At 36.2% G+C, this 27,970-nt stretch overlaps 1 protein-coding gene across 1 annotated transcript in view; it reads left to right on the top strand.

Annotated features, from left to right (window-relative positions):
* TTC29 (tetratricopeptide repeat domain 29) overlaps positions 1-27,970 on the top strand; it is a 260,172-nt gene that overhangs the window by 144,316 nt on the left and 87,886 nt on the right. The window contains exons 8-9 of the mRNA XM_068542081.1: positions 541-664; positions 14,606-14,834. Coding sequence (XP_068398182.1) covers positions 541-664; positions 14,606-14,834 — 353 coding nt within the window. The remainder of the gene's footprint in view (positions 1-540; positions 665-14,605; positions 14,835-27,970) is intronic.

Here is a 27,970-nt window from a genome sequence, read left to right as displayed (position 1 = left end):
ACTTCGCATATTTTCAAGGTTTATCCACGTCGTAGTATGTATCACTACTGCATTCCTTTTTGTGGCTGAATAATGTTCCACCATACGAATACAGCACATTTTGCTTATCCAGTCAATTGATAGACATTTGGATTGTTTCCACTTCTTAGCTATTATTATAGCATTGATATGAACATTCATGTCCAAGTGTTTGTGTGGACATGTATTTTCATTTCTCTTGGGTATATACGTAGGAGTGGAATTCTTGGGTCATATGGTAACTGTATATTATACTTTTTGAAGAACTGACAAGTTGTTTTTCCAAGCAGCTGCACTATTTTACAATCCTACCAGTGATGCATAAGAGTTTAAAGGCTTAAGTTCTAACTCACTGTATACTCCATCAAAGACGAGCTGCATATTTTTAAAATATACACTTTACATTTCATTATCCTGATAACTGTCTTACACTTTCTAAAGCAAAGACACAAAAAACTCTTCTCTTTACTGTGATATTAAATGAGATGACACTCCAATAGTGTCTTATTTTATTTTTTCTAGCCAAGGACAGATGGCAGAAGCAGTCAGATACTTGAAAAAAGTTGTGAAAATTGCAAGAAACAATTTTCAAAGCCTAGATTTTGTGAGAGCAAGTACAATGCTTGGAGACATCTACAACGAAAAAGTGAGTATAATGTGTTTCTTGCTTATACGGGAGAAATTTGCAGAATTTTAAACTTCTGTTTTTATTTGATCCTCACCTTCGCATAGCATGTTGTACAGAATGGCTCCAGGACTGCAGGACTTAGTCAATGCACAAGGCAGTGACTGGGAAGAGAAATGCCTCTTAACTTCTTCCTCTTCCAGGACCTGACCGCCATCTTAGCCCAGTCACCACAATCTGCTAACGCTGATTCCTATCTTCACAGCCAACGCAGAGTCAAGTGATTTGGGATTTGAAGAGCAATTAAAATATGTCAATTCAAAGAAACTTTGTTATAACAGTTGGCTCTTATCTGCTGGCACTAACATTCACCTCTCTTGCTCCAAATTCTTGTTTTATTAATGCAGCTGCGATGCCTCCGTTAGGTCCCTCAGGTGAAGAATGGACAATCCCAAGAGTAATTCTGAAGGAAATATGGAAATCTAGCAATAGGTTGGCTATGTGAAAGAAGAGGGAAAGAAGAGGAAAAAGTCTAAAATAAAAGTATCTCATTCAAGGGCTATTACTCGTGAAATGCATTCATCATAATGGACTTCTGGTTTATTCTCTCCTGACTTTATCTTTTATTACGCAGATTCTCCTTTAGAAGCAGTATGAAAAAGGCTTGTTTCTCCAGTTATAATTGCAGTTTTGATCATGAGTAGGATCTATCATTTTTGAGGGTAGTGACATTCTCACACTGTGTTGATACACCTTGTCTGAATCTTTTTGAGAGACAGTGTATATAATAATGAAAAGTACTAACTCTGAGACCATACTGGATTAAAAGCCCAGTTTTCTCCCTAACAAGATCTGTGACCTGAGACAAGATACTTACCTTCTAAGGACTTCAATTTTCTCACCTCATAAGGTTGCTGTGAATGTTGACTTAATATATGGAAGGCACTTAGAACAGTACCTGGCAGGGGAAGCAAGTGCCATCTATATAAAGTGGTACAGCCATTCTTAATATCCATACCCTTATGTGATATCACACAATTCCCCTTTTCCCGAGGCTCAGAGGGTTTGAGTAACCTATGCCAGGTCTCCAAGCTTCCAGGGGGCAGTGGTATTCAAACTCATACCCTGAACCACTATAGTCCTTTATTTGCCATATAATTGATTTTGATTATTTCAGAATTATTTAGGCGGTTTTTTTTGAATTTTTGAATTTTATTTTATTTATTTTTTATACCGCAGGTTCTTTCTTATTAGTCATCAATTTTATACACATCAGTGTATACATGTCAATCCCAATCGCCCAATTCAGCACACCACCATCCCCACCCCCCAGCAGCTTTCCCCTCTTGGTGTCCATACGTTTGTTCTCTACATCTGCGTCTCAACTTCTGCCCTGCAAACCGGTTCATCTGTACCATTTTTCTAGGTTCCACATGCATGCATTAATATACGATATTTGTTTTTCTATTTCTGACTTACTTCACTCTGTATGACAGTCTCTAGATCCATCTACGTCTCAACAAATGACTCAATTTCATTCCTTTTTATGGCTGAGTAATATTCCATTGTATATATGTACCACTTCTTCTTTATCCATTCGTCTGTCGATGGGCATTTAGGTTGCTTCCATGACCTGGCTATTGTAAACAGTGCTGCAATGAACACTGGGGTGCATGTGTCTTTTTGAATTATGGTTTTCTCTGGGTATATGCCCAGTAGTGGAATTGCTGGATCATATGGTAATTCTATTTTTAGTTTTTCAAGGAACCTCCATACTGTTCTCCATAGTGGCTGTATCAATTTACATTCCCACCAATAGTGCAAGAAGGTTCCCTTTTCTCCACACCCTCTCCAGCATTTGTTGTTTGTAGATTTTCTGATGATGCCCATTCTAACTGGTGTGAGGTGATACCTCATTGTAGTTTTGATTTGCATTTCTCTAATAATTAGTGATGTTGAGCAGCTTTTCATGTGCTTCTTGGCCATCTGTATGTCTTCTTTGGAGAAATGTCTATTTAGGTCTTCTGCCCATTTTTGGATTGGGTTGTTTGTTTTTTTGATATTGAGCTGCATGAGCTGTTTATATATTTTGGAGATTAATCCTTTTTCTGTTCATGCGTGTGCAAATATTTTCTCCCATTCTGAGGATTGTCTTTTCGTCTTGTTTATGGTTTCCTTTGCTGTGCAAAAGCTTTTAAGTTTCATTAGGCCCCATTTGTTTATTTTTGTTTTTATTTCCATTACTGTAGGAGGTGGATCAAAAAAGATCTTGCTGTGATTTATGTCAAACAGTGTTCTTCCTATGTTTTCCTCTAAGAGTTTTATAGTGTCCGGTCTTACATTTAGGTCTCAAATCCATTTTGAGTTTATTTTTGTGTATGGTGTTAGGGAGTGTTATAATTTCATTCTTTTACATGTAGCTGTCCAGTTTTCCCAGCACCGCTTATTGCAGAGACTCTCTTTTCTCCATTGTATATCCTTGCCTCCTTGGTCATAGATTAGTTGAACATAGGTGCGTGGGTTAATCTCTGGGCTTTCTATCTTGTTCCATTGATCTATGTTTCTGTTTTTGTGCCAGTACTATATTGTCTTGATTACTGTAGCTTTGTAGTATAGTCTGAAGTCAGGGAGTCTGATTCCTCCAGCTCCGTTTTTTTCCCTCAAGACTGCTTTGGCTATTCGGGGTCTTTTGTGTCTCCATACATATTTTAAGATTTTTTTGTTCTAGTTCCATAAAAAATGCCATTGGTAATTTGATAGGAATTGCATTGAATCTGTAGATTGCTTTGGGTAGTATAGTCATTTTCACAATATTGATTCTTCCAATCCAAGAACATGGTATATCTCTCCATCTGTTGGTATCATCTTTAATTTCTTTCATCAGTGTCTTACAGATTTCTGCATACAGGTCTTTTGTCTCCCTAGGTAAGTTTAGTCCTAGGTATTGTATTCTTTTTGTTGCAATGGTAAATGGAAGTGTTTCCATAATTTCTCTTTCAGATTTTTCATCATTAGTGTATATGAATGCAAGATATTTCTGTGCATTAATTTTGTATCTTGCAACTTTACCAAATTCATTGATTAGCTCTAGTAGTTTTCTGGTGGCATCTTTAGGATTCTCTATGTATATTATCACGTCATCTGCAAACAGTGACAGTTTTACTTGTTCTTTTCCAGTTTGTATTCCTTTTATTTCTTTTTCTTTGATTGCCATAGCTAGAACTTCCAAAACTATGTTGAATAATAGTGGTGATAGTGGACATCCTTGTCTTGTTCCTGATCTTAGAGGAAATGCTTTCAGTTTTTCACCATTGAGAATGATGTTTGCTGTGGGTTTGTCATATATGACCTTTATTATGTTGAGGTAGGTTCCCTCTGTGCCCACTTTCTGGAGAGTTTTTATCATAAATGGGTGTTGAATTTTGTCAAAAGCTTTCTCTGCATCTATTGAGATGATCATATGGTTTTTATTCTTCAATTTGTTAATGTGGTGTATCACATTGATTGATTTGCTTATAATTTTTTTTAACAAATTTATTTAGTTATTTATTTTTGGCTGTGTTGAGTCTTCATTTCTGTGCAAGGGCTTTCTCCAGTTGTGGTGAGCGGGGGCCACTCTTCATCGCGGTGTGCGGGCCTCTCACTGTGGAGCACAAGCTCCAGACACACAGGCTCAGTAGTTGTGGCTCATGGGCCCAGTTGTTCCGTGGCATGTGGGATCTTCCCAGACCAGGGCTCGAACCCGTGTCCCCTGCATCGGCAGGCAGACTCTCAACCACTGCGCCACCAGGGAAGCCCGATTTGCATATATTGAAGAATCCTTGCATCTCTGGGATAAATCTCACTTGATCATGGTGTATGATCCTTTTAATGTATTGTTGGATTCTGTTTGCTAATATTTTGTTGAGGATTTTTGCATCTATATTAATCAGTGATATTGGTCTGTAATTTTCTTTTTTTTTAGTATCTTTGTCTGGTTTTGGTATCAGGGTGATGTTGGCCTCATAGAATGAGTTTGGGAGTGTTCCTTCCTCTACAATTTTTTGGAAAAGTTTGAGAAGGATGGGTGTTAGCTCTGCTCTAAATGTTTGATAGAATTCACCTGTGAAGCCATCTGGTTCTGGACTTTTATTTGTTGGAAGATTTTTAATTACAGTTTCAATTTCATTACTTGTGATTGGTCTGTTCGTATTTTCTATTTCTTCCTGGTTCAACCTTGGACGGTTATACCTTTCTAAGAATTTGTCCATTTCTTCCAAGTTGTCCGTTTTGTTGGCATAGGGTTGCTTGTAGTAATCTCTGCGATGTCTGTTGTAACTTCTCCTTTTTCGTTTCTAATTTTATTGATTTGAGTCCTCTCCCTCTTTTTCTTGATGAGTCTGGCTAATGGTTTATCAATTTTGCTTATCTTCTTAAAGAACCAGCTTTTAGTTTCATTGATCTTTGCTATTGTTTTCTTTGTTTCTATTTCATTTATTTCCACTCTGATCTTTATGATTTCTTTCCTTCTGCTAACTTTGGGTTTTGTTTGTTCTTCTTTCTCTAGTTCCTTCAGGTGTAAGGTTAGATTGTTTACTTGAGATTTTTCTTGTTTCTTTAGGTAGGCTTGTACAGCTATAAACTTCCCTCTTAGAACTGCTTTTGCTGCATCCCATAGGTTTTGGATCGTCGTGTTTTCGTTGTCATTTGTCTCTAGCTATTTTTTTATTTCCTCTTTGATTTCTTCAGTGATCTCTTGGTTATTTAGTAACGTATTGTTTAGCCTCCATGTGTTTGTGTTTTTTACGTTTTTTTCCCTGTAATTCATTTCTAATCTCATGGCGTTGTGGTCAGAAAAGATGCTTGATATGATTTCAATTTTCTTAAATTTACTGAGGCTTGATTTATGACCCAAGATGTGATCTATCCTGGAGAATGTTCCATGCGCACTTGAAAAGAAAGTGTAATCTGCTGTTTTTGGATGGAATGGCTTATAAATATCAATTAAATCTTTCTGGTCTATTGTGTCATTTAAAGCTTCTGTTTCCTTATTTATTTTCATTTTGGATGATCTGTCCGTTGGTTTAAGTGAGGTGTTAAAGTCCCCCACTATTATTGTGTTACTGTCGATTTCCTCTTTTATAGCTGTTAGCAGTTGCCTATGTAAGGTGCTCCTATGTTGGGTGCAAATATATTTATAATTGTTATATCTTCTTCTTGGATTGATCCCTTGATCATTATGTAGTGTCCTTCCTTGTCTCTTGTAACATTCTTTATTTTAAAGTCTATTTTGTCTGATACGAGTATTGCTACTCCAGCTTTCTTTTGATTTCCATTTGCATGGAATATCTTTTTCCGTCCCCTTACTTTCACTCTGTATGTGTCCCTAGGTCTGAAGTGGGTCTCTTGTAGACAGCATATATATGGGTCTTGTTTTTGTATCCATTCAGCAAGCCTGTGTCTTTTGGTTGGAGCATTTATTCCATTCACGTTTAAGGTAATTACTGATATGTATGTTCCTATTACCATTTTCTTAATTGTTTTGGGTTTGTTTTCGTAGGTCCTTTCCTCTTCTTGTGCTTCCCACTTAGAGAAGTTCCTTTAGCATTTGTTGTAAAGCTGGTCTGGTGGTGCTGAATTCTCTTAGCTTTTGCTTGTCTGTAAAGCTTTTGATTTCTCCATCAAATCTGAATGAGATCCTTGCCAGGTAGAGTAATCTTGGTTGTAGGTTCTTCCCTTTCATCACTTTAAGTATATCATGCCACTCCCTTCTGGCTTGTAGAGTTTCTGCTGAGAAATCAGCTGTTAACCTTATGGGAGTTCCCTCGATGTTTTTTGTCATTTTTCACTTGCTGCTTTTCAATAATTTTTCTTTAATTTTTGCCACTTTGATTACTATGTGTCTCGGCATGTTTCTCCTTGGTCTTATACTGTATGGGACTCTCTGCGCTTCCTGGACTTGGGTGGCTATTTCCATACCCATGTTAGGGAAGTGTTCAACTATAATCCCTTCAGATATATTCTCTGGTCCTTTCTCTCTCTCTTCTCCTTCTGGGACCCCTATAATGCGAATGTTGTTGTGCTTAATGTTGTCCCAGAGGTCTCTTAGGCTTTCTCATTTCTTTTCATTCTTTTTTCTTTATTCTGTTCTGCAACAGCGAATTCCACCATTCTGTATTCCAGGTAACTTATCCGTTTTTCTGCCTCAGTTATTCTGCTATTGATTCCTTCTAGTGTAATTTTCATTTCAGTTATTTTATTGTTCATCTCTGTTCGTTTGTTCTTTAATTCTTCTAGGTCTTTGTTAAACATTTCTTGCATCTTCTTGATCTTTGTCTCCATTATTTTTCCGAGGTCCTGGATCATCTTCACTATCATTATTCTGAATTCTGTTTCTGGAAGGTTGCCTATCTCCACTTCATTTAGTTGTTTTTCTGGGGTTTTATCTTGTTCCTTCATCTGGTACATAGCCCTCTGCCTTTTCATCTTGTCTATCTTTCTGTGAATGTGGTTTTTGTTCCACAGGCTGCAGGATTGTAGTTCTTCTTGCTTCTGCTGTCTGACCTCTGGTGGATGAGGCTATCTAACAGGCTTGTGTAAGTTTCCTGATGGGAATGACTCGTAGTGGGTAGAGCTGACTGTTGCTCTGGTGGGCAGAGCTCAGTAAAACTTTAATCCACTTGACTGTTGATGGGTGGGACTGGGTTCCCTCCTTGTTGGTTGTTTGGCCTGAGGCAACCCAACACTGGAGCCTTCCTGGGCTGTTTGGTGGGGCTAATGACAGACTCTGGGAGGTCTCATGCCAAGGAGTACTTCCCAGAACTTCTGCTGCCAGTGTCCTTGTCCCCACAGTGAGCCACAGCCATGCCCCGCCTCTGCAGGAGACCCTCCAACACTAGCAGGTAGGTCTGGTTCAGTCTCCCCTGGGGTCACTGCTCCTTCCCCTGGGTCCCGATGCACACACTATTTTGTGTGTGCCCTCCAAGAGTGGAGTCTCTGTTTCCCCCAGTCCTGTTGAAGTCCTGCAATGAAGTCCCACTAGACTTCAAAATCTGATTCTCTAGGAATTTCTCCTCCCATTGCCAGACCCCCAGGTTGGGAAGCCTGACGTGGGGCTCAGAACCTTCACTCCAGTGGGTGGACTTCTGTGGTATAAGTGTTCTCCAGTCTGTGAGTCACCCACCCAGCAGTTATGGGATTTGATTTTACTGTGATTGCGCCCCTCCTACCATCTCATTGTTGCTTCTCCTTTGTCTTTGGATGTGGGGTATCTTTCTTCGGTGAGTTCCAATGTCTTCCTGTCGATGATTGTCCCTATTTAGGCTTTTTTTTTTTTTAAGGAAATAAGAGCTTGAAATTAATTTGAATGAATAAAATTACTATCTTCAGTTCCTGCTATGGGAAGCATGCTTTCAAACAGGGCATCTCATCTCTTTTTACACCCCTCTCTCTTGCTCACCCTGGCTCATTGGTCTCCTCCCTCCACTCCCCTCTCACTCACAATCAGTAACCCCCTTTTGTCTTGACTGTCACCCTCTTTCTTCTCTCCTCTTCCCTCGCAACCCCTTGCTCTCTTCTCTCCTGCCCCTGTCTTTCTAGAACCGCTCTCTCCCTCTCGGTTGTCCTCTCCTCTCCCTCTGGTCTCCCCTGATTTGTTGTCCCTCTTTCTTTGTGCCCCCCCAGTCTTTCACCCCCAGGTTTTTCTCTCTGCTGGGTGCTCCTTCTGCCACCCCCATTTCTGTGATCTACCCTCTGCCTCTGGTGACTCCTGTCTTGTTGTATTTGTATTTCCTTTTGTTTGCTTTTCAGGATACAGTGGCAAAAAAAAAAAAAAAATAGAGAGAGAAGGCTTATGCCCTTGTAAGGCTTACAGTCTAATGGACAAGCTTATCCTATAGTGGCAGAATTGACATTTCTAGTAAATATAGTCCTACCTTTTAAAAGGATTGTTCTTCAAAAGAGAAGTGCAAAAGGCACAAATTGTTTTACCCTACCACCAAACAATATCCAGAACTCAGTTTTTTAGTATAATGTGGACATCAAGTATTAGCCTGTATTTTCCCAATTACAGAAAGCATAAGGAAGGTAAAAACAATAAACATTTCTGAGGGGTAATATTTTTATACTTGCATTTTCTTAATTTTTTTTTTACCAAGAGTTTGTATCTTAACAATATGTATTGTATTCTCTGATTAGTAATTCTTGAAGAAGAGTTTAATATCTAAAGCTAGAGACATGAGTAATATCCAAAGGCTGTGTCAACTACCAAAAGTTAATTTTTTTTTTACCAGCTTATCCTTATTCTAGTATAAAATTTGTAGGATTCCAAGTATTCATGCTCTCTTCAAATATGCATGCCTTCAAATGTACAAGTTGATTCATATACCTTCATGGTTGCTTACATCTTAATGTAATAAATAGTCACTGATAAATAGTATAGTATTAAGAACATAATACTATAATAATTTTATGACATCATAGACTTCAAGAGAAAGCTTTATTTGATACTAAACTTGTTAATGTTACATTCAGTTTTTGTGCATTATTGTGATTCTTTGCGGGTATTTTCTCAAGTCAGAAAATCTACTGATGACTTCTCAGGCTGACTCCGAGTTGTTATATCATTACTATGAGTATAATTTGAAAATGTATAGCTAAGTGGATTAGAACTAAGTGATAGTTATTCTTTTCTCCTTGTAATTTTGAGACAAAGTGATAGCCTTGATGACATCCTGAATTTCCTCCTAGTTCTACAAAGCCATTTCCTAGGAAAGCATTGACAAAGAGTTATTTCATGTCTGCTATTCAGTTGCTTATGAATGTTTCCTAATTGTATCAAATTCCTTTGTTCCAATTTTACACCCAAACAATTTCACAAACTATTTGCACCACACACTATCTATTAAGCTTTCCCTTGAAGGAAACTGTAGCAAGACAGAGGAACTACACCAAGTTTTGCCCACCTGACTTTGAATCTGCACTCAACTATTTATTAAATGTGACCTTGGGCAAGTTAATTCTTTGATCCTCAGTTTCCTCATCTTTCAAATGTCAATAACAAGATACCTTGAAGACTGGTTATATGAGGATTAGAAATTTTAAAACATGTACGTGGTACCTAATAGAGTTCCTAGCATATACTGGGTACACAATAGCACTTACCTTCTTAATATCTCAAACTCAGATCTCTCTCCTCCATTGCAGACTCATTCTCACTGCCTATTTGACATCTTCACTTAGATCTCTTCAAATGTAACCTATTAAAAACTGAACTCAACTCATCAGCTTTCCCCTAAATTCTGCTTCTCTCCCTACTTAATGTTCAACCAAGATAGAATACTATTCAGGCATTTCATAGGCAACCTTCTTTTCTCAGTCTGTGAGCTCTCCTTATCTGACCTCATACAGGCCCATGGTTTAAATACCATCCATACACTGATGACTCTTAAATTTATATCTCCAACCCTGACCTCTCCTTGGTACTCCAGACTTGTAAAGCCAGCTGCCTCCCTAGCATCTCTCCCTGGATGTCTTCTAATAGACGTCTCAAGTTTAATGTGATTCCTCCCTCCTTGACCTACTTCTCCCCAGGCTTCCACATCTTAATAAATGGTACCATTATCCATCAACTCGATTGCTCAAGCCAATAATCTGGATATTCTTGATTCATCTTTCCCCTCCTGCTCCATATCCAATCCAGAAGCAAAACCTGACCTTCATGGCACCAAAACGCATCTCAAATCCACCCACTTCTTCTCTCTATCTCTGCTACTATCACCACATCTGGTTATGACACAATGTTTTCTCACTCGTACTATTGCTATAAGCTCTGAACCCATTTCCCCATTTCTCCTCCATCCAATCCAGTCTCCACACAGAAGCCCAAGTAATCCTTTCAAAATGTAAATAAAATCATGTTATTTCTCGGCTTAAAATACTTCCTTTGCTTCCCAGTCTTCTGAGAACATAAATATAAATCCTCACCCTGACTTGAAACAATCTATATGAGATACATTACCTCCCCCACTCCCAGTCTCTGACTTTATTGCCTTCTACTCTCCTTATGCTCTCCACCAGAGCCAAAGGGACTTTTGTGGAGTTCTTCAAACATGCTGAGCTGATTTCTGCCTGAGGACATTTGCTTTAGCTGGAATGCTTTGCGTGGACCACTCCCCAATCTGAACTTCACATTACTGGCTTCTTGTCATTCAGAGCTCAGCTAAATGCCACAACTTCAGAAAGGTCTTCCCTGAGTCAACCCAATCAAAAGTAGCCACGAACTCACTCTTTAATACTACTTTAATTTTCCATGCAGCACTTGTCTCATAGTTTTCTTGTTTGTGATATTTTTCTTCTTGTTGTTGAATATGTCTAGAATGGAAGCTTAATGAGAAAAGAGACCAGATCTGCCTTTTTTTAAATTTCATTACAATTTCTAGAAGAGAACCTGGCACAGAGTTGGTGAACAAAAATATGCGAGTTCATTGAATCAATCCATAAATTTGTAACCAATTTTATACCAGTTGAGAGTAGTAGCCTCTCACTTTTGAAATTCCAAACTTCTGTTTCATTTTTGTCCAATATTTTGGCATTTTGAAAACTTGCACTGAATCTTTAAAAGCAACTCTAATATTACTGATATTTGTCAGTCTACCTTTTAAGAACCTCTACCAACTGCCCTTATCATACCTTTTCTGGCTTCATATTATTCATGCAATGTATTCTAATTGTATTCTTAACAGTAATTTCCAAGAAATAATATTGTTATAAGACCACAATTATAATATAAAACTGTATGTGGAAAAATACAGTTTTCTCTAATTATTATAGTGTTATTATAATTTAAGTTAACACATCTTAAAAACATCCTAATTAGTTTACCTTTTACTATATAATCATGGAAGATGGGCCACCCATCCCACCCACCTGATGTGATTGGTTTTTAATTGAAAATATATCATCAATGTAAAGGGGTCAAGTGAGAATATTTTAGGGAAAATAACTAGGTATAGACCCTTCATGACATCTTTTATTCTCTAATAAGAGCAGAGCATAATCACATAGTTAAAACAAAGGTAGCTCCAACACTAACACAGTAAGGAAATTGTGTAAGAAAAGATTCTTCCTTAGTCCTGAGAAAATGCCCATTTATTTTGAGCTTGCTCATTGGACAGAGTGACAATTCAGACACTAAGAAGGATCTGATAATAATCACAATAATGCATGAAAATTCTATGTTATAGTGTAATAATTCAAGTTGTGTTTCAACGTCTATGATGTCAAGATCTTGTCCTGAAATTGTCCACCTAATGCTTATTAGTGATATTTATAACATTAAATGAAGTTTTCTCTTCCAATAAGATGCACTTATGAAGTGCATAAATTCACTTCTATAAATTCACTTCTGTATTCCCAAACTCATATTTAAGATTGCCAGGATTAATTACTAGAATCTTCTGAATTTTATAACAGCATAGGGATTCACTGATAACAGGAACTGTGGAAAGTTGGACAGAACCTTTAGAGAAGAGATTAAATTTCGATAGTAAACTCTTTAAGAATGAAAAATCTGGAAATACAATGCACATTAATGAAACCTCGTTCTAAAAAGGTATGTATAAAAATTCTTGCATCTGAGAAGAACTAATGTTATATTTCCTAAGGGTGCCTTAAACTAGAAAAATCTAGCTTGATACCAGTTTTATGACAGGTATGTGTGTGTCTCAAGATTGAACACTAGACACAGTTTGAGGGAAGAATAATTACCTAATTACAATGCCTAATTACCTATTATAATAATAGAAGTATTCAGGGGGAAAAAGCATTTGTTAAAAAAGATCTAATAAAAGTTATAGGCAGATGACTACTTCCACTAGCAGCAAGCTCACCTACTTGACCTTAAACTTTGTTCACTGCTAAATCTCTACTGCCTGGCATGGGCCTGGTAAATAGTAGTTATTCATTGGATGAATCAGTTTGTTCCAAAATAATAATATATCAAAAAAATTCTGGAAATTCAAATATATGTTCATTTATTTATGGTCCCTAATTCTCCTAATTGAGACCTCACCTAAAGCAATGAACAGCCTAAAGCTCAGGATTATAGCTAGAACAATAATTAGATATTTATACTTCTCTGTTTTTAAAAATAGAAACGTTTGGTCTAGTCATATATTTTCATCTATTTTGTCCCATATCTTTGATATCTAACAGGGCAATCTATAATTTTAATTAGTTTTATTGTCTTCAATATTGATATTATTTCTCAATCATATAATTTATTTCATTGACATACAAATATCTTTGATATACTTTTATATTTTCTTAATTAAGTGATCTTAGTCTCATATAAATCCTGTTTTATGCTTTGAAATATGAGAATTGTTCACCTCAACAAACAAAAATTGTTATTGATGTAATATAGAGGAAGTCTGTTTAAATTAGAAAATTTAATTGGAGTGAGCCATTTGAATGGTTCACCTAAATTGTCCCTGTGGGTATATAGCAGTGTTACATGTGCTGCTCATGTATGTAACATAACTGTCACATAAGCCCTACTCCTCCCCCTCCTCACCTTGCCAGCAGCCTCTTTATTCAATCAGTTTTTCTGCTCTTTGGACTCTATGACTGTACAGAGATGTGTGGTTGTTGAGTATGCATTTTACCTGTAATGGAATATGGTATAAAGCTGTTTCTATGGTGTTTTTTTCATTTCCAGTTCCTTCATAAAACATTGTGAGAAAAATGACTTGAAAGCTCATAGTAAAACATTTCTCTTCAAGAGTGTGCATACATGTTTTTGTGCATATGAGAGAGAGAAAGAAAGGAGAGGGGAGGAAAGGGAAGAGGATGGACTCCCCAGGGTTATAAATCAGTGAAGAAAGGAAATTTTTCTTCCCTAGAGTCTTTACAAGTATAGCTTAATTGTAAAAATAATATCCCCTTTTGAGGAAGAGTTTTTAAGGAGGATTTTTAGAAGACTTGGGGAGGTGGCAGAAGACAGTCTTTTCTCTGAGGCTCAATTTCATTATTTGTAAAATAAGAATAATATTTCCTCATAGGGTGACCTATGAAAGCTAATGACATAATACATATGAAGTATTTACCACTGTCCCTGACACTTCATAAGAATTAGGTAAATGTTATTTATTTGTAGACAATAGCTTTTAGAAGGAGAGATGAGAATGAGAAAGAAAGAAGGAAAGAAAGAAAGGGAGAAAGAGAAAGAAAGAGAGAGAGAAAGGAAGAGAGAGGGAGAGAGAGAGAAGGGAGGAAGGAAGGAAGGAAGAAAGAAGGAAGGGAAGGGGAGGAAACCTTGAATTTTTGCAACTTAAAATGTTGCAAGGGACTTGGCGAAGATATAAAATTTAAATGATCTTTTGAGTTATGCTAGTGCTGTTGTCAAGACCATGTTATTTCAAAATCTTGTCTTCTTCCACATTCTTAGTCAAGAATATGTGCACATGGGAAAACACGAGTAATAATGGAAGAGCAGCAATATACATCCATTTTCACTCACCACTGATTAAATGGGTTGGCTAGAATGATCTCTTGCTGTGACTGAAAACAAAACCCGGTTAAAAAGATTTCATTTGGTAAATCCATTGCAACAAGTAAGAAAATTCCATCCAAATCAATGTGAATCAGTTCACTCTTTCCCAAACTTCTTTTTTCTTCCTTATATTAGGAAGCAAAATGCTAATATTTGACCATTTTTAATCCAAAAAAGATTAAGTTTCATACAGTTCAACCTGGAGATACACCTTTCTTGGTGAATGAACTTCAAGATATCGCATGGATATTAATCACAGCTTTTAAAAGGAAACTTACTTATTCTAATAGAGGCCCCGCTTGCCATCTCTTTCTTCTTGAAGATGAACTGCTAAAACTGTGGAAGGATCACTGTGGCACATGCCAAGGTGAGCAGACATGTGGAATGATAAATTAAAATTAAGAAAAAAATTATTTCTCTTACATTTTTAGGGATACTACAGCAAAGCTTCTGAATACTTTCAGCAAGCTTATGACACGACAGCAGAGATAACGAACATACCTCTGATGGATGAGGCAAAAGTTCATTATGGAATAGCAAAAGCTCATCAGATGATGCTGACCATTAATAGTTATATAGAATCTGCAGATCTCACCAGCCTTGACTACCTGCTGTCATGGAAGGAGAGTAGAAGTGACATTGCACCTGATCCGACTATTGGTAAGGCCTTGGTTTCTGAAAACAATTTAGATCTTTGTACCATTCTTAATGGCTAAGTCATTTTCGTTGCAAAGGTTTATTCGACCATTGGCAATTTTATTTTTATTTATTCATTACTATGTGAATGTTGGATGCATTTTTGTGCTGTATCATACCTTCAATGTGTAAGGGAAGCATACAATATTGATAGATTTATTCAACTTGATAAATCACCATTTTTTCAGTTATCTTAAATATTCAACAGTAGGTACTGATCAGTTGTAAGGAATATGAAATAGGTTTATGTTTTAAAAAATGTTCAGTGTTGTACCTTATGGACAAGAGCAAATGTTCATAGATGCTAGTTAGTATTTTACTCTTACTTTTCTGATGATAGTAAGTTTTCCTATTTTTTCTCAATTCAGGTGTGAATGCTAATTGAGAAAATATTTGATAGTAATTTCTCTTAATTCTACTTTTTTTCCTTACATACTTTTCTTGTGATAATTAGTCAAAATAGTCAATTAAAAACAAATAACTAGGGATTGACACGTATATACTGATGTGTATAAAATTGATGACTAATAAGAACCTGCAGTATAAAAAAACAAACAAACAAAACAACTAATACTAAACTTTCATTGGGTTATTTGTATGGAAATGTGTTAATATAAATGTTTCAGACATTACATGAAATTTCTAAAAATCTTATATGTTCTGGTATAATGTTATAAGTCATAATTCTAGTTATTACTTTAAAATGTATATCTCAGAAATAACAACAACAACAAAAAAATGCAAATGCTCAGGCCTCACTCCAGACCTAATGAGGGAAGAACTCAGAAATCTAACAAGCTTGCCGGGTGATTTTGATGCACAGCAAAGTTTGAGAACCACTACTCTAGAATAATTTGACTAAAACATGGGATTTATGCAGGGTAGGTAATGGTAAATAAAGTTGTAAGGGAAATTTAGGACTGCATTATCATGACAGGGCAATATATTAAATTTTAATGTAGTGAGAAAAAATAAATAAATTAAATTAAATTAAAAAAAAAACAAACAAATAACTAGAGGGGGAATGTAAGGGTCAGTTTTATGTATCAACTTGACTGGGCTCTAGTCCCCAGTTAAGAATTTCATTCTTTTTTATGGCTGAGTAGTATTCCATTGTGTGTGTGTGTGTGTGTGTGTGTGTGTGTGAATGGCACATCTTCTCTATCCATTAATCTGTTGATGGACATGTAGGTTGTTTCCATACCTTGGCAATTGTAAATAATACTAATATGAACATTGGGGTGCAAGCATGTTTTTGAATTAGTGGAGGTTTTTTTTTTGTCTATATACTCAGGAGTGGAATTGCTGGGCATCTCCTATTTGGAACTCTTTTTTTTTTTTTCCCCCTTAGGCCATTTAGATGAAACAATAATTTGTTTTGGTGTTTATTTCCTCCATAGAATAAATAGTAAATAATAGTAAATTTGGCACAAAGAAATTTTATTGGTTCTTTTACATCAGTAGAATACCACTTCACCACTGTCTGTCCTCTAGTTAGAAAATAAGGAAAGGTCTCGTTCCTAATAGATCCATAATAAGAGAAAGCAAGATGAAGTCTTCAGAAATAGAGGGCTTGTTGAATTTCAATGTGCTCAGTGCTCAAGAAATATTTATAGTTGACTATTAACTAACTACTTTCAGATAATACTTTGCTTATTCAGGATGTTGTCTTGTCATATATTTGGGCATTCGTTCTGTAGTTTTGCGTTATCTTCCCTTTAGGCTCTCACTTTTTCTGCCCAGGAGCTAAAGCAGAGGAAGTATGATCCATCTATTAGATTACTTGTTTTGATAAATGGTTTGGTGGAGAATACATTGAGCTACTCACATTTTCAGATTTATCTGGGATTAACCCTAATCATCATAATGATAATCATGAAAAACAAAATACTCCTCAAAACTAGCTTCTGATAAGAGCCATTTATTGCAATCCTGTTTTTGGCTTTTAAAAAATCTATTTTGCTTTGCTTTACTCTACGAAGTTATTTATTTTTCTATTCTTGTTACGTTTTATCTCCCCATTTTTTGTAAGGGCATGTTGTGCTCTAAAGGGCTTAGGAGGAAACAAAAAAATGCACTTCAAAATATTATTCAGACATATAAAAAACAAACAAAAAAACAAAATATATGAACAAACCAATGAACAAAAACAGACACATAGATACAGAGAACAGAGTAGTGGTTACCACAGGGGAAAATGGGGAGGGCAAAATGGGTGAAGGGGAGCAACTGTATGGTGACAGATGAAAACTAAATTTTTGGTGGTGAGCACGCTGTGAAGTATACAGAAGTAGAAATATAGTGTTGTACACATGCAACTTATATAATGTATAAACCAATGCTACCTCAATAAAATATAAATTAAGAAAAATATTACTCAGACAGTAAAAATTCAGCTGTTCATGTGGTGGAGAAGATTAAATTTGCCAGAATGCTATAAAAGTACACCCCCTTACTGATTCATTTGACCAAGAATAGAAATCTATGCGTGGATGAGCTACGTCATTATAAGAGTGAAAATAATAATCTTTAAGATTCAAATGTAAATGAGAAGTTAGTTCTCATACTACTGGTACAGTCAACATTTTAAGTGATAGGTATTCTGTTTGGAAATAAGACCTGTAGGACATTATCAAACACCTGTTGTTTACACAGACATAGTTTTACCTCAAAATACACTAAAAAGCTAAATTTTACACTAAGATTTTAAAATGCTTCAAAAATATTTCTTAAACCACAACTCGTATTATTCTATCTTTGCTCTGCTTAAAAATCTTCATGGACTCGCTACTGTCCACAAGTTAAACATAAGATTCTCAACCCTTTTTGACCACCTCCCTCCCCCAACAACACACACACACACACACAATCACAGACACACACACACACGCAACATACACTATTATCACCTTACTTCCAGCTCCAGTTCCCTCCAGGGAAATCTCTCCCACCTTGCAAGGTCCTTCTCAAATGCTGAAATCTTCCCTCACCCCCTCTCACTTGAATATTATTTCTTCTCTCTCTTCCCATATTGAATGTCATTCATTTCTCTGCAAGCATTTTTCATGTGTCATATTCTGCATCCTATCATGGCCATTTCTGTAATTGCCTTGTCTGCCCAATTAGAGTATGAATCTCTTGAAAACAGGTCCTGATTCTTGGTATTCCCTACAAAAGAAGGCACAATGTCTGACACCTACTAGGTACTAAGTAAATATTTGTCAGATTAAATAGAATCAAATGAGTATGTATGTCCTCGCCATAGGCTAGTTTGCACTAAGCCCTTTTTGAAACAAGATTTGTAGTTCCCTGCCTCCTTGAAAAATATGGGGAAAAAAACCACAAACTGGTGATCTAACACTGTATTTTGATTACCATCCAATTATCACATGAATGCAGGACAACAGCAAGTATGATGTTGACAAAATGAAGAAATACAGAAATATTATTTGGAAATCTGAGGAGCTTTTAGGTTTTCAAATTTTACCTTTCTTCTCTGAAGAGGCATCTTTAATCTTGCTATTGAGGGGTCCCAGGTATTCAGAAAAAAGCAGATCAAAGATTTGAAAGATACATTATAAAAGCTGTGCAGTTATCTTCACCTGTGAGACTTCCATCCTCCAAACAAATCATTAGCTCACAGAGCAGGCAATATTCTTTTAAGCAGAGGAACATGACCCCCTAAGGGAATAGAGCAATGAGAGCACTCAGGTCTCTAGATAAAATAGAACAGTGATTCACCAGCAATCACCTCTCATCTTTGTATCTTTCAGAGGGAACACAGCAAATATAGGAACCTTCATACTCTTCTGATACGTTTAGATATGGCTGGAACGGTTTCATACTCCTCCTTTCCCTTCCAATAGTAAAATAAGAATAGATTCTCCTCCCAAATTTAGGAATTTAGAAGGAATTCAAATTTTATTACAGTTCAATAAAATTATTCAAGCCCGAAGCAACAGAAATTGGCTCTGGAAGGCTTAAGTGTCTATGAATTTCTGCTGATTTCTCCAGAATATAGTTTATTTTCCTTACCAGAACTATTAAGATGAACACACTGGCTAGTCAGTAAAGACACTTACTGTTTTCTACCAAAAAGCATGTAAAGGTTTCCTTGAGTGCCAAAACTATCATCCTAGTTTTATGAATCATTTAATATACTTAAAGGAAAACAAGAAAGAGCATGAATTTGTCTCTCAACCTTGGTTTGTGTTGGCTTGATGTGTGTTCCTTGGTTTAATGTCAAGCCACGTTTTCCTACCCTATCCTTTTCTTGTATTTTTCATTCATGAATTTAACCATTTTAAAGGATGTGAAAAAACCACATTCACAAGTGAGTCTCACATTCTATTATACTTTGATCTCTACTTCTGTTTGTTAAATAACAATAACAATGAGGGAAATGTTATGGAACTAGCCAAAAAGTCAGCAAGCAGGTTTTATATCATCCTATCGTCATAGAGCAAACCCGTCTCTAATAATGTGTTAAAAAACATGACATATAAAAAGAAGATTCTTGTGAAAATTGTGGATGAATCAAATCTCACCCTACTGGCAGCTTGGTGTAATTGAGAGAGACTGTTACTCAAGAGTCTGATGACCCGGGTTATAATACCCTATTGAAGACTAATTAGCTTCATGACTTTTGGCAATAGATTTCACTTCAAGTCTCTTTAGCCTGTTATCTGAGGTTTGAAATAGGTCATTGATAAGATTCCTCTGGAACCAACCACAATTCCTCAGTAAGAGCATCTTCTAAACAAGTAAGATATTTTGTAGTCCTTAAGAATACAATCTAGAGCTTCATGAGCATTTTATTTGTTGTTTTCCCCTGTAAACACTGGTTTCTGAGGGTTTCCACAAGAGATAATTATTATTATTTTTATTATCATCCCCATCATAATCATCACTATAATATATCAAACAGCTGTATAAATGCCAAAATGCCAGATGTATTACTTGATCCTTCTGCTAGAATTTATAATAAAGGAGTTTCTAGCTATCTGATGTCACATGCAATTTAACTTTTCCCTGGTTGGTTGACACTGTTGAGGTTGCTAAACCTAGTTAACCATTTTATCCGCAGACTTTCAATTCATCTGCCTGTTTTCAAACCTATGTCATACTTCCCCTCAGCATTTCCTCAGCCCCTACTTTTTCCCCACTATTCCTGGGGCCTCCAATTCCTATACATGCCTGGTTCTCTGATCATCATTATCTCTTCTTCATGCACTTCAGTTTGTGCACTCCTCTAATACCTTTGTATCTTCTGAAAATGAGTTAAAATCTTCTTGAATTTTTTTTTTTTTTTTTGGTTTTATAGAATCAGGAAAAGACTGAGTTGTGTGGTTACCAAAAAAATTACTTGGTCCACATGTTTTATTTCCAAATGTTCTCAGGTCCAGGGGAAGGCAGTCATGCAATAATCTGAAAGACAAAATGGATCTATAATCTAGTTTTCTAGAACTCTAGTCCAGGATTCTTTCCATGCCTTACAGTTCCTTACATATTATCTTATAGCTAGTAAAAGCCATATCTAACTTTTTAAAAGATTACATTTTAAATTAAAGTCTGGTTAAAAATATTCAGTGAAAAGAAACAAGTGGGGCTTTACTTTTGGCCAAGATGGAGTAACAAGGGAAAGATTTACCTTCCTATCTTAAACAACTAGAAAAACCCAAACAAAACATATAAGACAAAAGTTTGCAGAAATTGGACAACACACAGTGCAGGACAGTGATCCCTGAGAAAGGGAAACAAAATGGGCTGAGCTGTATGATTTCCGCAAGCCTAGAGGAAGTTGCCAGGCTGTAACACAAGGAAGGGAACGAAGGTAGAGGCAGCCCAGGAGATCCTTGGGTTGAGGAGACTGAACTAGGAGTCCAGGGAGACCAAGATGGCTAGAATTCACAGCAAAGGGTACTAGAAAGGAGAGAGCTGCAGAGAAGGAAAGAGTGAGAAAGATTGACTGAGTGAGAGCTCCAGAGATATGCAGAGTCTTCTGCATACTGATCAGTATGTGCATGTAAAGAAACTATGGAAGGCTAAGGAAAGAACCACCCAAAAGGCTCAAGCAGAATAATCACCTAAGCTCACACAGAGCCAGGAATTGTTTATGCTCCCACCAGCCAGAATGGAAAAGCCTCATAAAATATGGGGCATCATGTGGAGGACTCATAAGCCTTAATAGTAGAGAAAAATTATCTCAAGATGAAAGGCTACTTTGGTACCACCTACCAAAGTTTAAAAACAAGTATCAAAAGCATCAAACTGCTTCTAAGTAACTTAACTGAATTCTAGAACAAAACTCAAGAATATTTATAGGAGTAAAAAATATATAGCACCCAAAAAGGTAAACTCCATAGTATCTGGCATCCAATCAAAATTACATAGATATGCCAAGAAGCAGGAAGATATAACTCATGATGAGGAGAAAATATATAAATAGAAATTGATGCAGAAATGCAACAGATGATAGAATTAGCATACAGGACATAAAAATGTTATTAAAACTATATTTCATATGTTGAAGGATGTAATGGAAAGATTAAACATAAAGAGCCAAGAAAGATATTTTAAAAAGCCAAGTTGAATTTCTAGAAGTAAGAAATAAAATGTCCAAGATGAAAAAAAAAAAAAAAAACTTGGATGGGATTAGCAGCAGATTTAGATAATGCAAAGGACAAGATTAGCTTTGGAAATATAGCAGTAGAAACTATCCAAAATGAAATACAGAGAAAAAATACTGAAAAGATATGAATAGAGCATGTTAGAGAGCCATGGGTAAACTTCAAGAAGCCTAAATGTGAGTAATTTGGAGACCCCAAAGAAGAGGAAAACAGGAGGGAACTGAAAAAATATTTTAAAAAATAATGAATGGCTGATTTTTTTTCTGAATTTGATGAAAACTATAAACCCAAATCTAAGAAGCTCTATGAACCCTAAGCAAAAGAAACATGAAAATTAAACCAAGATACACCATAATCACAGTGCTTAAAATGAGTGATAAAGTGAAAAATCTTAAAAGCAGCTATGGTAGTGGTGTGGTGGCACAAACATAATAGGAGCGCAAGTCTCCCTGGAAACATGTAAATCAAACAAGAATGAATGAAGCAACTTATTTAAAGTACTAGAAGAAAAAAAGAACCATAAAACCTAGAATTCTATACCCAATGAAAGTATCTTTCAAAAACATAGTTAATACCAAATAATCCAGCAATCCCACTACTGGGCATATACCCTGAGAAAACCATAATTCAAAAAGTCATGTACCACAATATTCATTGCAGCACTATTTACAATAGCCAGGACATGGAAGCAACCTAAGTGTCCATTGACAGATGAATGGATAAAGAAGATGTGGCATATATATACAATGGAATATTACTCAGCCATAAAAAGAAACAAAATTGAGTTATTTGTAGTGAGGTGATGGACCTAGAGTCTGTCATACAGAGTGAAGTAAGTCATAAAGAGAAAAACAAATACCATATGTTAACACATATATATGGAATCTAAAAAAAAAAAAGGTTCTGACAAACCTAGGGGCAGGACAGGAATAAATACGTAGACATAGAGAATGGACTTGAGGACATAGGGAGGGGGAAGGGTAAGCTGGGACAAAGTGAGAGAGTAGCACTGACATATATACACTACCAAATGTAAAATAGATAGCTAGTGGGAAGCAGCCACATAGCACAGGGAGATCAGCTCAGTGCTTTGTGACCACCTAGAAGGGTGGGATAGGGAGGGTGGGAGGGAGACGCAAGAGGGACGGGATATGGGGATATATGTATACATATAGCTGATTCACTTTGTTATACAGCAGAAACTAACACAACATTGTAAAGCAATTATACTCCAATAAAGATGTTAAAAAATAAATAAATAAAATTTTTTTTAAAAAAGGTAGTTAAAATGAAGATTTTTCCAGGCATACAAAAGCTGAGAAAATTCATCACTAATACACCAGTACAAGGAACGTTAAACTCCTCTAGACAGAAAGAACATGAATCTAGGTAGAAACCTGGATCTACATAAAGAATGAATAAGGAAATGAGAAATGTGTCAGTAAAAATAAAATATTTTTCTTTTAAAAATTGCTTGAAAAAATAATTGAATGTTGAAAGCAAAAGTAATAACAAAGTATTGTGGAGTTTATAAGAAATGTGGAATTCAATTAAATTAAATGGAGAAATCTGGTTCTATAAAAACACTTTCAGTTTCAACCAGGCAGACAGCTGCCAACTTGGGAACCACAATAGCTCCCTATTTGGACTGAATTTCTTAGTGCTCATCCCATCAATCCCTTTTTTGGGAACCCCCTGTTTTTGAAGCTATATTCTCATTGCCTAGTGGTTGGGTCTCTTTAAAGGGGATTTATCAACATTTTGAGTTCCATCTTGTTTTTCCTTGGATTGAAAAAAACAATCTGGTTTAGGATGAGTGATCCATTTCTATCCTGAGTATCTTTCAGCCCCAAATCATACCAGCCTCCCACAAACAGCCTCTGGTGTAGGCTTTGTGGATTTTGATGGCTTCCTTGCTATGTGTTATGAAAATTGTTTCAGACTCATGATATACATCTTTGACTTCAGATCTGCCATCAGCCACTTCTCCAAGGAGCCCGTAAACTTTGAAAAAGCAGTCTCTAAAAATCCAAAATAAAATAAAACTAATGATCCTAAATATGTATCCAGTTGGTGATATAGTCACAGAGAAATGAAATATTCGAAGTAGCTTTAAAACAGAAATTTGACTGTGTGTCTTTAGTTGGCTAAATCCTAAAAAATGTACCCCCTCCAAAAAAAAAGTAAACTGTTTTCAGTATTCATACTATTGGTATTTATATTGGTTTTATTATTGTCAGACCGTTTTGTGTGTGACGTAGGATACATCAAATAGATAATTATTTCATATACTAAGTCTTTTATTCCCAGTATCTTTGCAAACTAGGATTTTCAGTGTCGCACAAGTTTCCTCATTTGTAAAATCAGTGTAAGAAGGTAATTAAACTACATGATCTCTGAATTTCTTTTTAGTTCTTTAAGTCTATGACTCCTAGGTTTCTAAGAAAATTCTTGTGCTTTTAAAATTCACTTTGTTCTAATTAAATTTAAGGAAATCTTGAAAACCAAAAGAATTAGTATGGGTTTTTAAAGCATCATGTTCTCAATATGATTTGCAGTAAACCCCATATAATAACTCCTTTACATTTTTTTTTGCCATAATACTACAAGTATATCAACATATAGTGAAGGGGGAGGGGAAAATGAAGATTTGTGAGAAGAACCGTTACATAAACTGAAATACAGTTACTTCAAAGTTCCTTAGTCATACTCTACAGTAACAGTTCTCTAAGGCTTTTTCGACAGACAAACTGAAGTACAGATTTAAGGTAAATTCAAAAGAGACAAGGCTGTGAATTTGGAAAAGGCATGTTTCAGTGATTAGCAGTTTTCTTTGACCAGATTCATCAGATATTGTGTGGTGATTGAAGTCAGGAAATCTCTGTTTGAATCCCAGCTCCTTCACTTCATAGCTGGTGGACCTGGGTAACTTTACCTCATCTGTAAAGAAAGATGACAGTTCCCACCCCACAAGGTTGCCTTGAGGGTCCAGTGACAGAATGTATCTGTGTGGAAGACCCTGTTGGTTCCCTACCCAGTGGCCATTGCCCAACTTCCTTCCTGCTAACATAATCCTGATTGTTCTCTCTCTTCAAGTTGCCATGTCCTTGCAGAGGATGGACCTTCTCTATCCCCAATGGTGGAGTATTTACTAATATAAGCCAGTCACCATGACCTCATTATACTTGCCAAGTGATAGCTTTCGGGAGGATACGGAACACAATTGTAATTAACGATACAAGAAGATCTCCTGAGGAATTCCTAGAAAGTTTTTCTTCATTCTTAAAAAGAGGCACAAACAGGGAGATTCCCTTTTTCCTGACTTTAAATGTTGATATATGAATATGTGCTGCCTGGAGCTGCCACAGCCAAAGTGCAACTAAGATATAAAAATGATGAGGATGGTGGTGGGAAAGCATAGAAAAACTCTAGATCCTTAATGACATCCTTGCGTGCTACATTATCTAACCCTGTAATTGCCACCACCAGTTTTTTTGTGTGTGACATAAATTTCCCTATTTAAGCCACTTTCAGCTCGGTTTTGTTACTTGCAGCTGAAAGCACTCTGACAATAAAATGCCAAGTAGTGCTGACACATTATCACAGCACAGAGTGGCAACTGTGTTTGTTGTCAAAGCCCCAGCAGCTAGCACGATGCCTGGCACATAATAGTGTTCAACGAATACTGAACTGTGGACAGTTTGTTGAAAAACCTACTTTTTATTAAATTCACTTTTCAAGCATTAGGCAGTATCTCAAAATCTGACATTCTTTCTGAATTTTAAAAATGCCCCACATTCTAAATTTACTTACCCCTTCTCCCAACTTAATTCCTTTTCTAATTAGGATACCTGTTCTTCAGAGGATCAAAGTTATGAGCATGATGTGGAAGAAATCAATCTAACTGAACTGATAACACCTTATTATGAATGACTGAAAGTGCTTTAACCTATTCAAAAAACTAGGATTTTTTAAATGTTGGAAGATTACCTATTGCAAGAACTTAATCGTACTATCGCATGGGATTGAAATCACTCAGGGAGTAAGGGGCAAGCCAATTATGAATAATGAGGCCAATACATGGACTGGTCTTCCTAAGTCTTGGAATTTGCCCTAAATTCAACTTCACTGAGCTGTTCCTGAATTTCAGAGCTTTCCTTTCTTCAGTATAAATCTCCACCTTTAAAAAAACACTTATTAGAGTTTGCAGATGACAGATCACTCTCCCCTTAAGGAATCTGATGAAAGCTAAGGTCTCTCTCCTCTCTTCAGAAAAACATACAACTATTGCATATAATTTTCAGACAGTTCAGTAACCATTGTGGAAGGGAGTAGAAATTACAAGTGCTTGCCAGGGTCTGCTTCTTTACTCTTCTGGTCACATGGAAGACTGCATTTCTCAGCTTCTGGCAACTAGGCAGGGCTCTGTGACTAGTTCTGGCCAATGGGCAAAAGTTACTTCCCAGTGAAAGCAAAGCAGAGCCCACCTGAGATACTGCAGCTGATTCTCTCCCTGCTACAGTGATCATGGAGAAAGCCTTAAAAAACACTATGCAGCCACAAGATCGAAGCAGCCTGGATCACTAAATATCTACATTTGTACTGGAAAGCCATTCATATCTGCAGCGGACCTTGTGTGAACACAGAATAATCCTTCTTTGTGGTGAACCACTGAGATTTTCAGAGTTGTTTGTTACCACAGCTTAATTTAGCCTGCCCTGACATCCACAAGCTTCAGGATTCTTCGTGATGGCTCCCTAGATAGTAGCAGTGGGAACTCCAGTGGGAGAGCTGGGATAGCAGTTTTCTATGACAATTTATAAGTTGTGTGTTTATAGGTTGTAGGTCTGCCTATAATTTTTTAGAGGCAGAGATCCCTAAAATCCTTTGTTTTTCACTTCCATTCCTAGTCACAGGAAAACAAGTTTGATAAGACAAATGGGAGATAAAACAGTAAAATGTGTTCTTTATATACTCTATGCTACTGTCAAAAAACTTAAGAAAGATAAGCATCTTTTCTGTTACTATCATTTAAATCATGATAGATTAATCAAAGTGTACTTCTAATTTCATGAAAGAGCTTAGAGAATTCAATGGCTTCTGTACCTGATAAGAAAATAATTCCAAAGATGAAACAGGCTGAAAAAGACAAATCAATACTTAATTGTAGCCAAATTTTTAAATAAAAAAGAGCACAGAACTTGAGCCTTAATTTCAAATTTCCTCATTCAAATACAGTTCACTCATCTTCATATATTTTCTACAAGTGACAAGTTTGCTTTCTTAGGAATCAAGTATGTCTTCAGAAGACTAATGCTCACTTCATTGGGAAATAATAATGTAGCTCAAGGTCCCTTGGGTTGAAAGATCTTTTTTTTTTCTTTTTCTTTTTTCCCCCCTCTGAGAGCCTCCTTCTCTATCTGCTGCCTTGGTTCAATAAAAGAGAATTCTTGATTGCTCAGACAAAAACTATACTTCTTTTAGATTCTGTTCACAGTTCTTAGTAGCTGATGGTGTTACCAGTTTTAACCTTCCAATGTACACTGAATTCATCACTTCTAAGAAAAATGTAGCTGGGTTTTTCTAATCTGGTTTTATTTCAATTTTGTCTTTAATTGCTAGTTTGAAAAGCTTATGAAAAGTTTGTTGGTTGCTTGGTTAGACCATTGTAAAACCAGAGTAAATGCTGTGGCTGTACCAGTGCAAGCCTAGGGTTTGAAGTTCTGGGGGAACCCTGTTGTCACCCATTTATGTTTATCTCATTCCCAGTGAGGAGTCTTACCTCTGCTTCTAACTATGTCCTTTTACTGGCGGTCATGGATCCCAAATACTCTGTCAATTTAGCTAAATACTTTCTACCATTGCTAGAATTGTGGGGAAAACAACCCTCTCCTAAGTATATTTAATCCTTTGTTAGTAAGGCTCTATTTGGACAATTCCATATGATTTCTTCTGAAAAAAGAAGTTAACATTAACATTTAAAATATGAACATATTGAAGGCACAAATTCTGTTGGCTTCTAATTTTTTCCAGAGTTTCCCCGAAACTTTGGGTATTGTGTGGGAGTTTTATTTCTATTTACCTCTCACCTTGGTATTTTCATTATTATTAATTTTTTTAACCACAACATCAATAAAAGATTATATCCATGGTCCCAGAATTTGCTTTCCTGTAAATTCTTTTACTCTGTCCTCGCTGTATTTTTAACTCCCAGACCTGAGTGAATGTTTTTATAATCTAGTTTCCCTAGCATAATTAATAGAAAAATAAATACTTTTCATGATGAATATTCTTTTAGAAATTATAAATCATTTATAATGCCTTGTTATGATGACTGACTTGACTAACAATCCTTGGATGTATATTTCACTTCTCATGGATAATGTCTGCCTCCCGGGGTGGGTACAATGTGCTCAGTATGGGAAATATTGAGCAAGAGTCTAATCAGATGAAATGATAGTATATTTCTTA

The sequence above is a fragment of the Eschrichtius robustus genome, chromosome 4, assembly GCF_028021215.1.
Source record: "Eschrichtius robustus isolate mEscRob2 chromosome 4, mEscRob2.pri, whole genome shotgun sequence".
Taxonomy (NCBI): Eukaryota; Metazoa; Chordata; class Mammalia; order Artiodactyla; family Eschrichtiidae; genus Eschrichtius; species Eschrichtius robustus.
The sequence above is the reverse complement of the archived record's forward strand: the minus strand, read 5'-3'. Positions and strand labels throughout refer to the sequence as shown.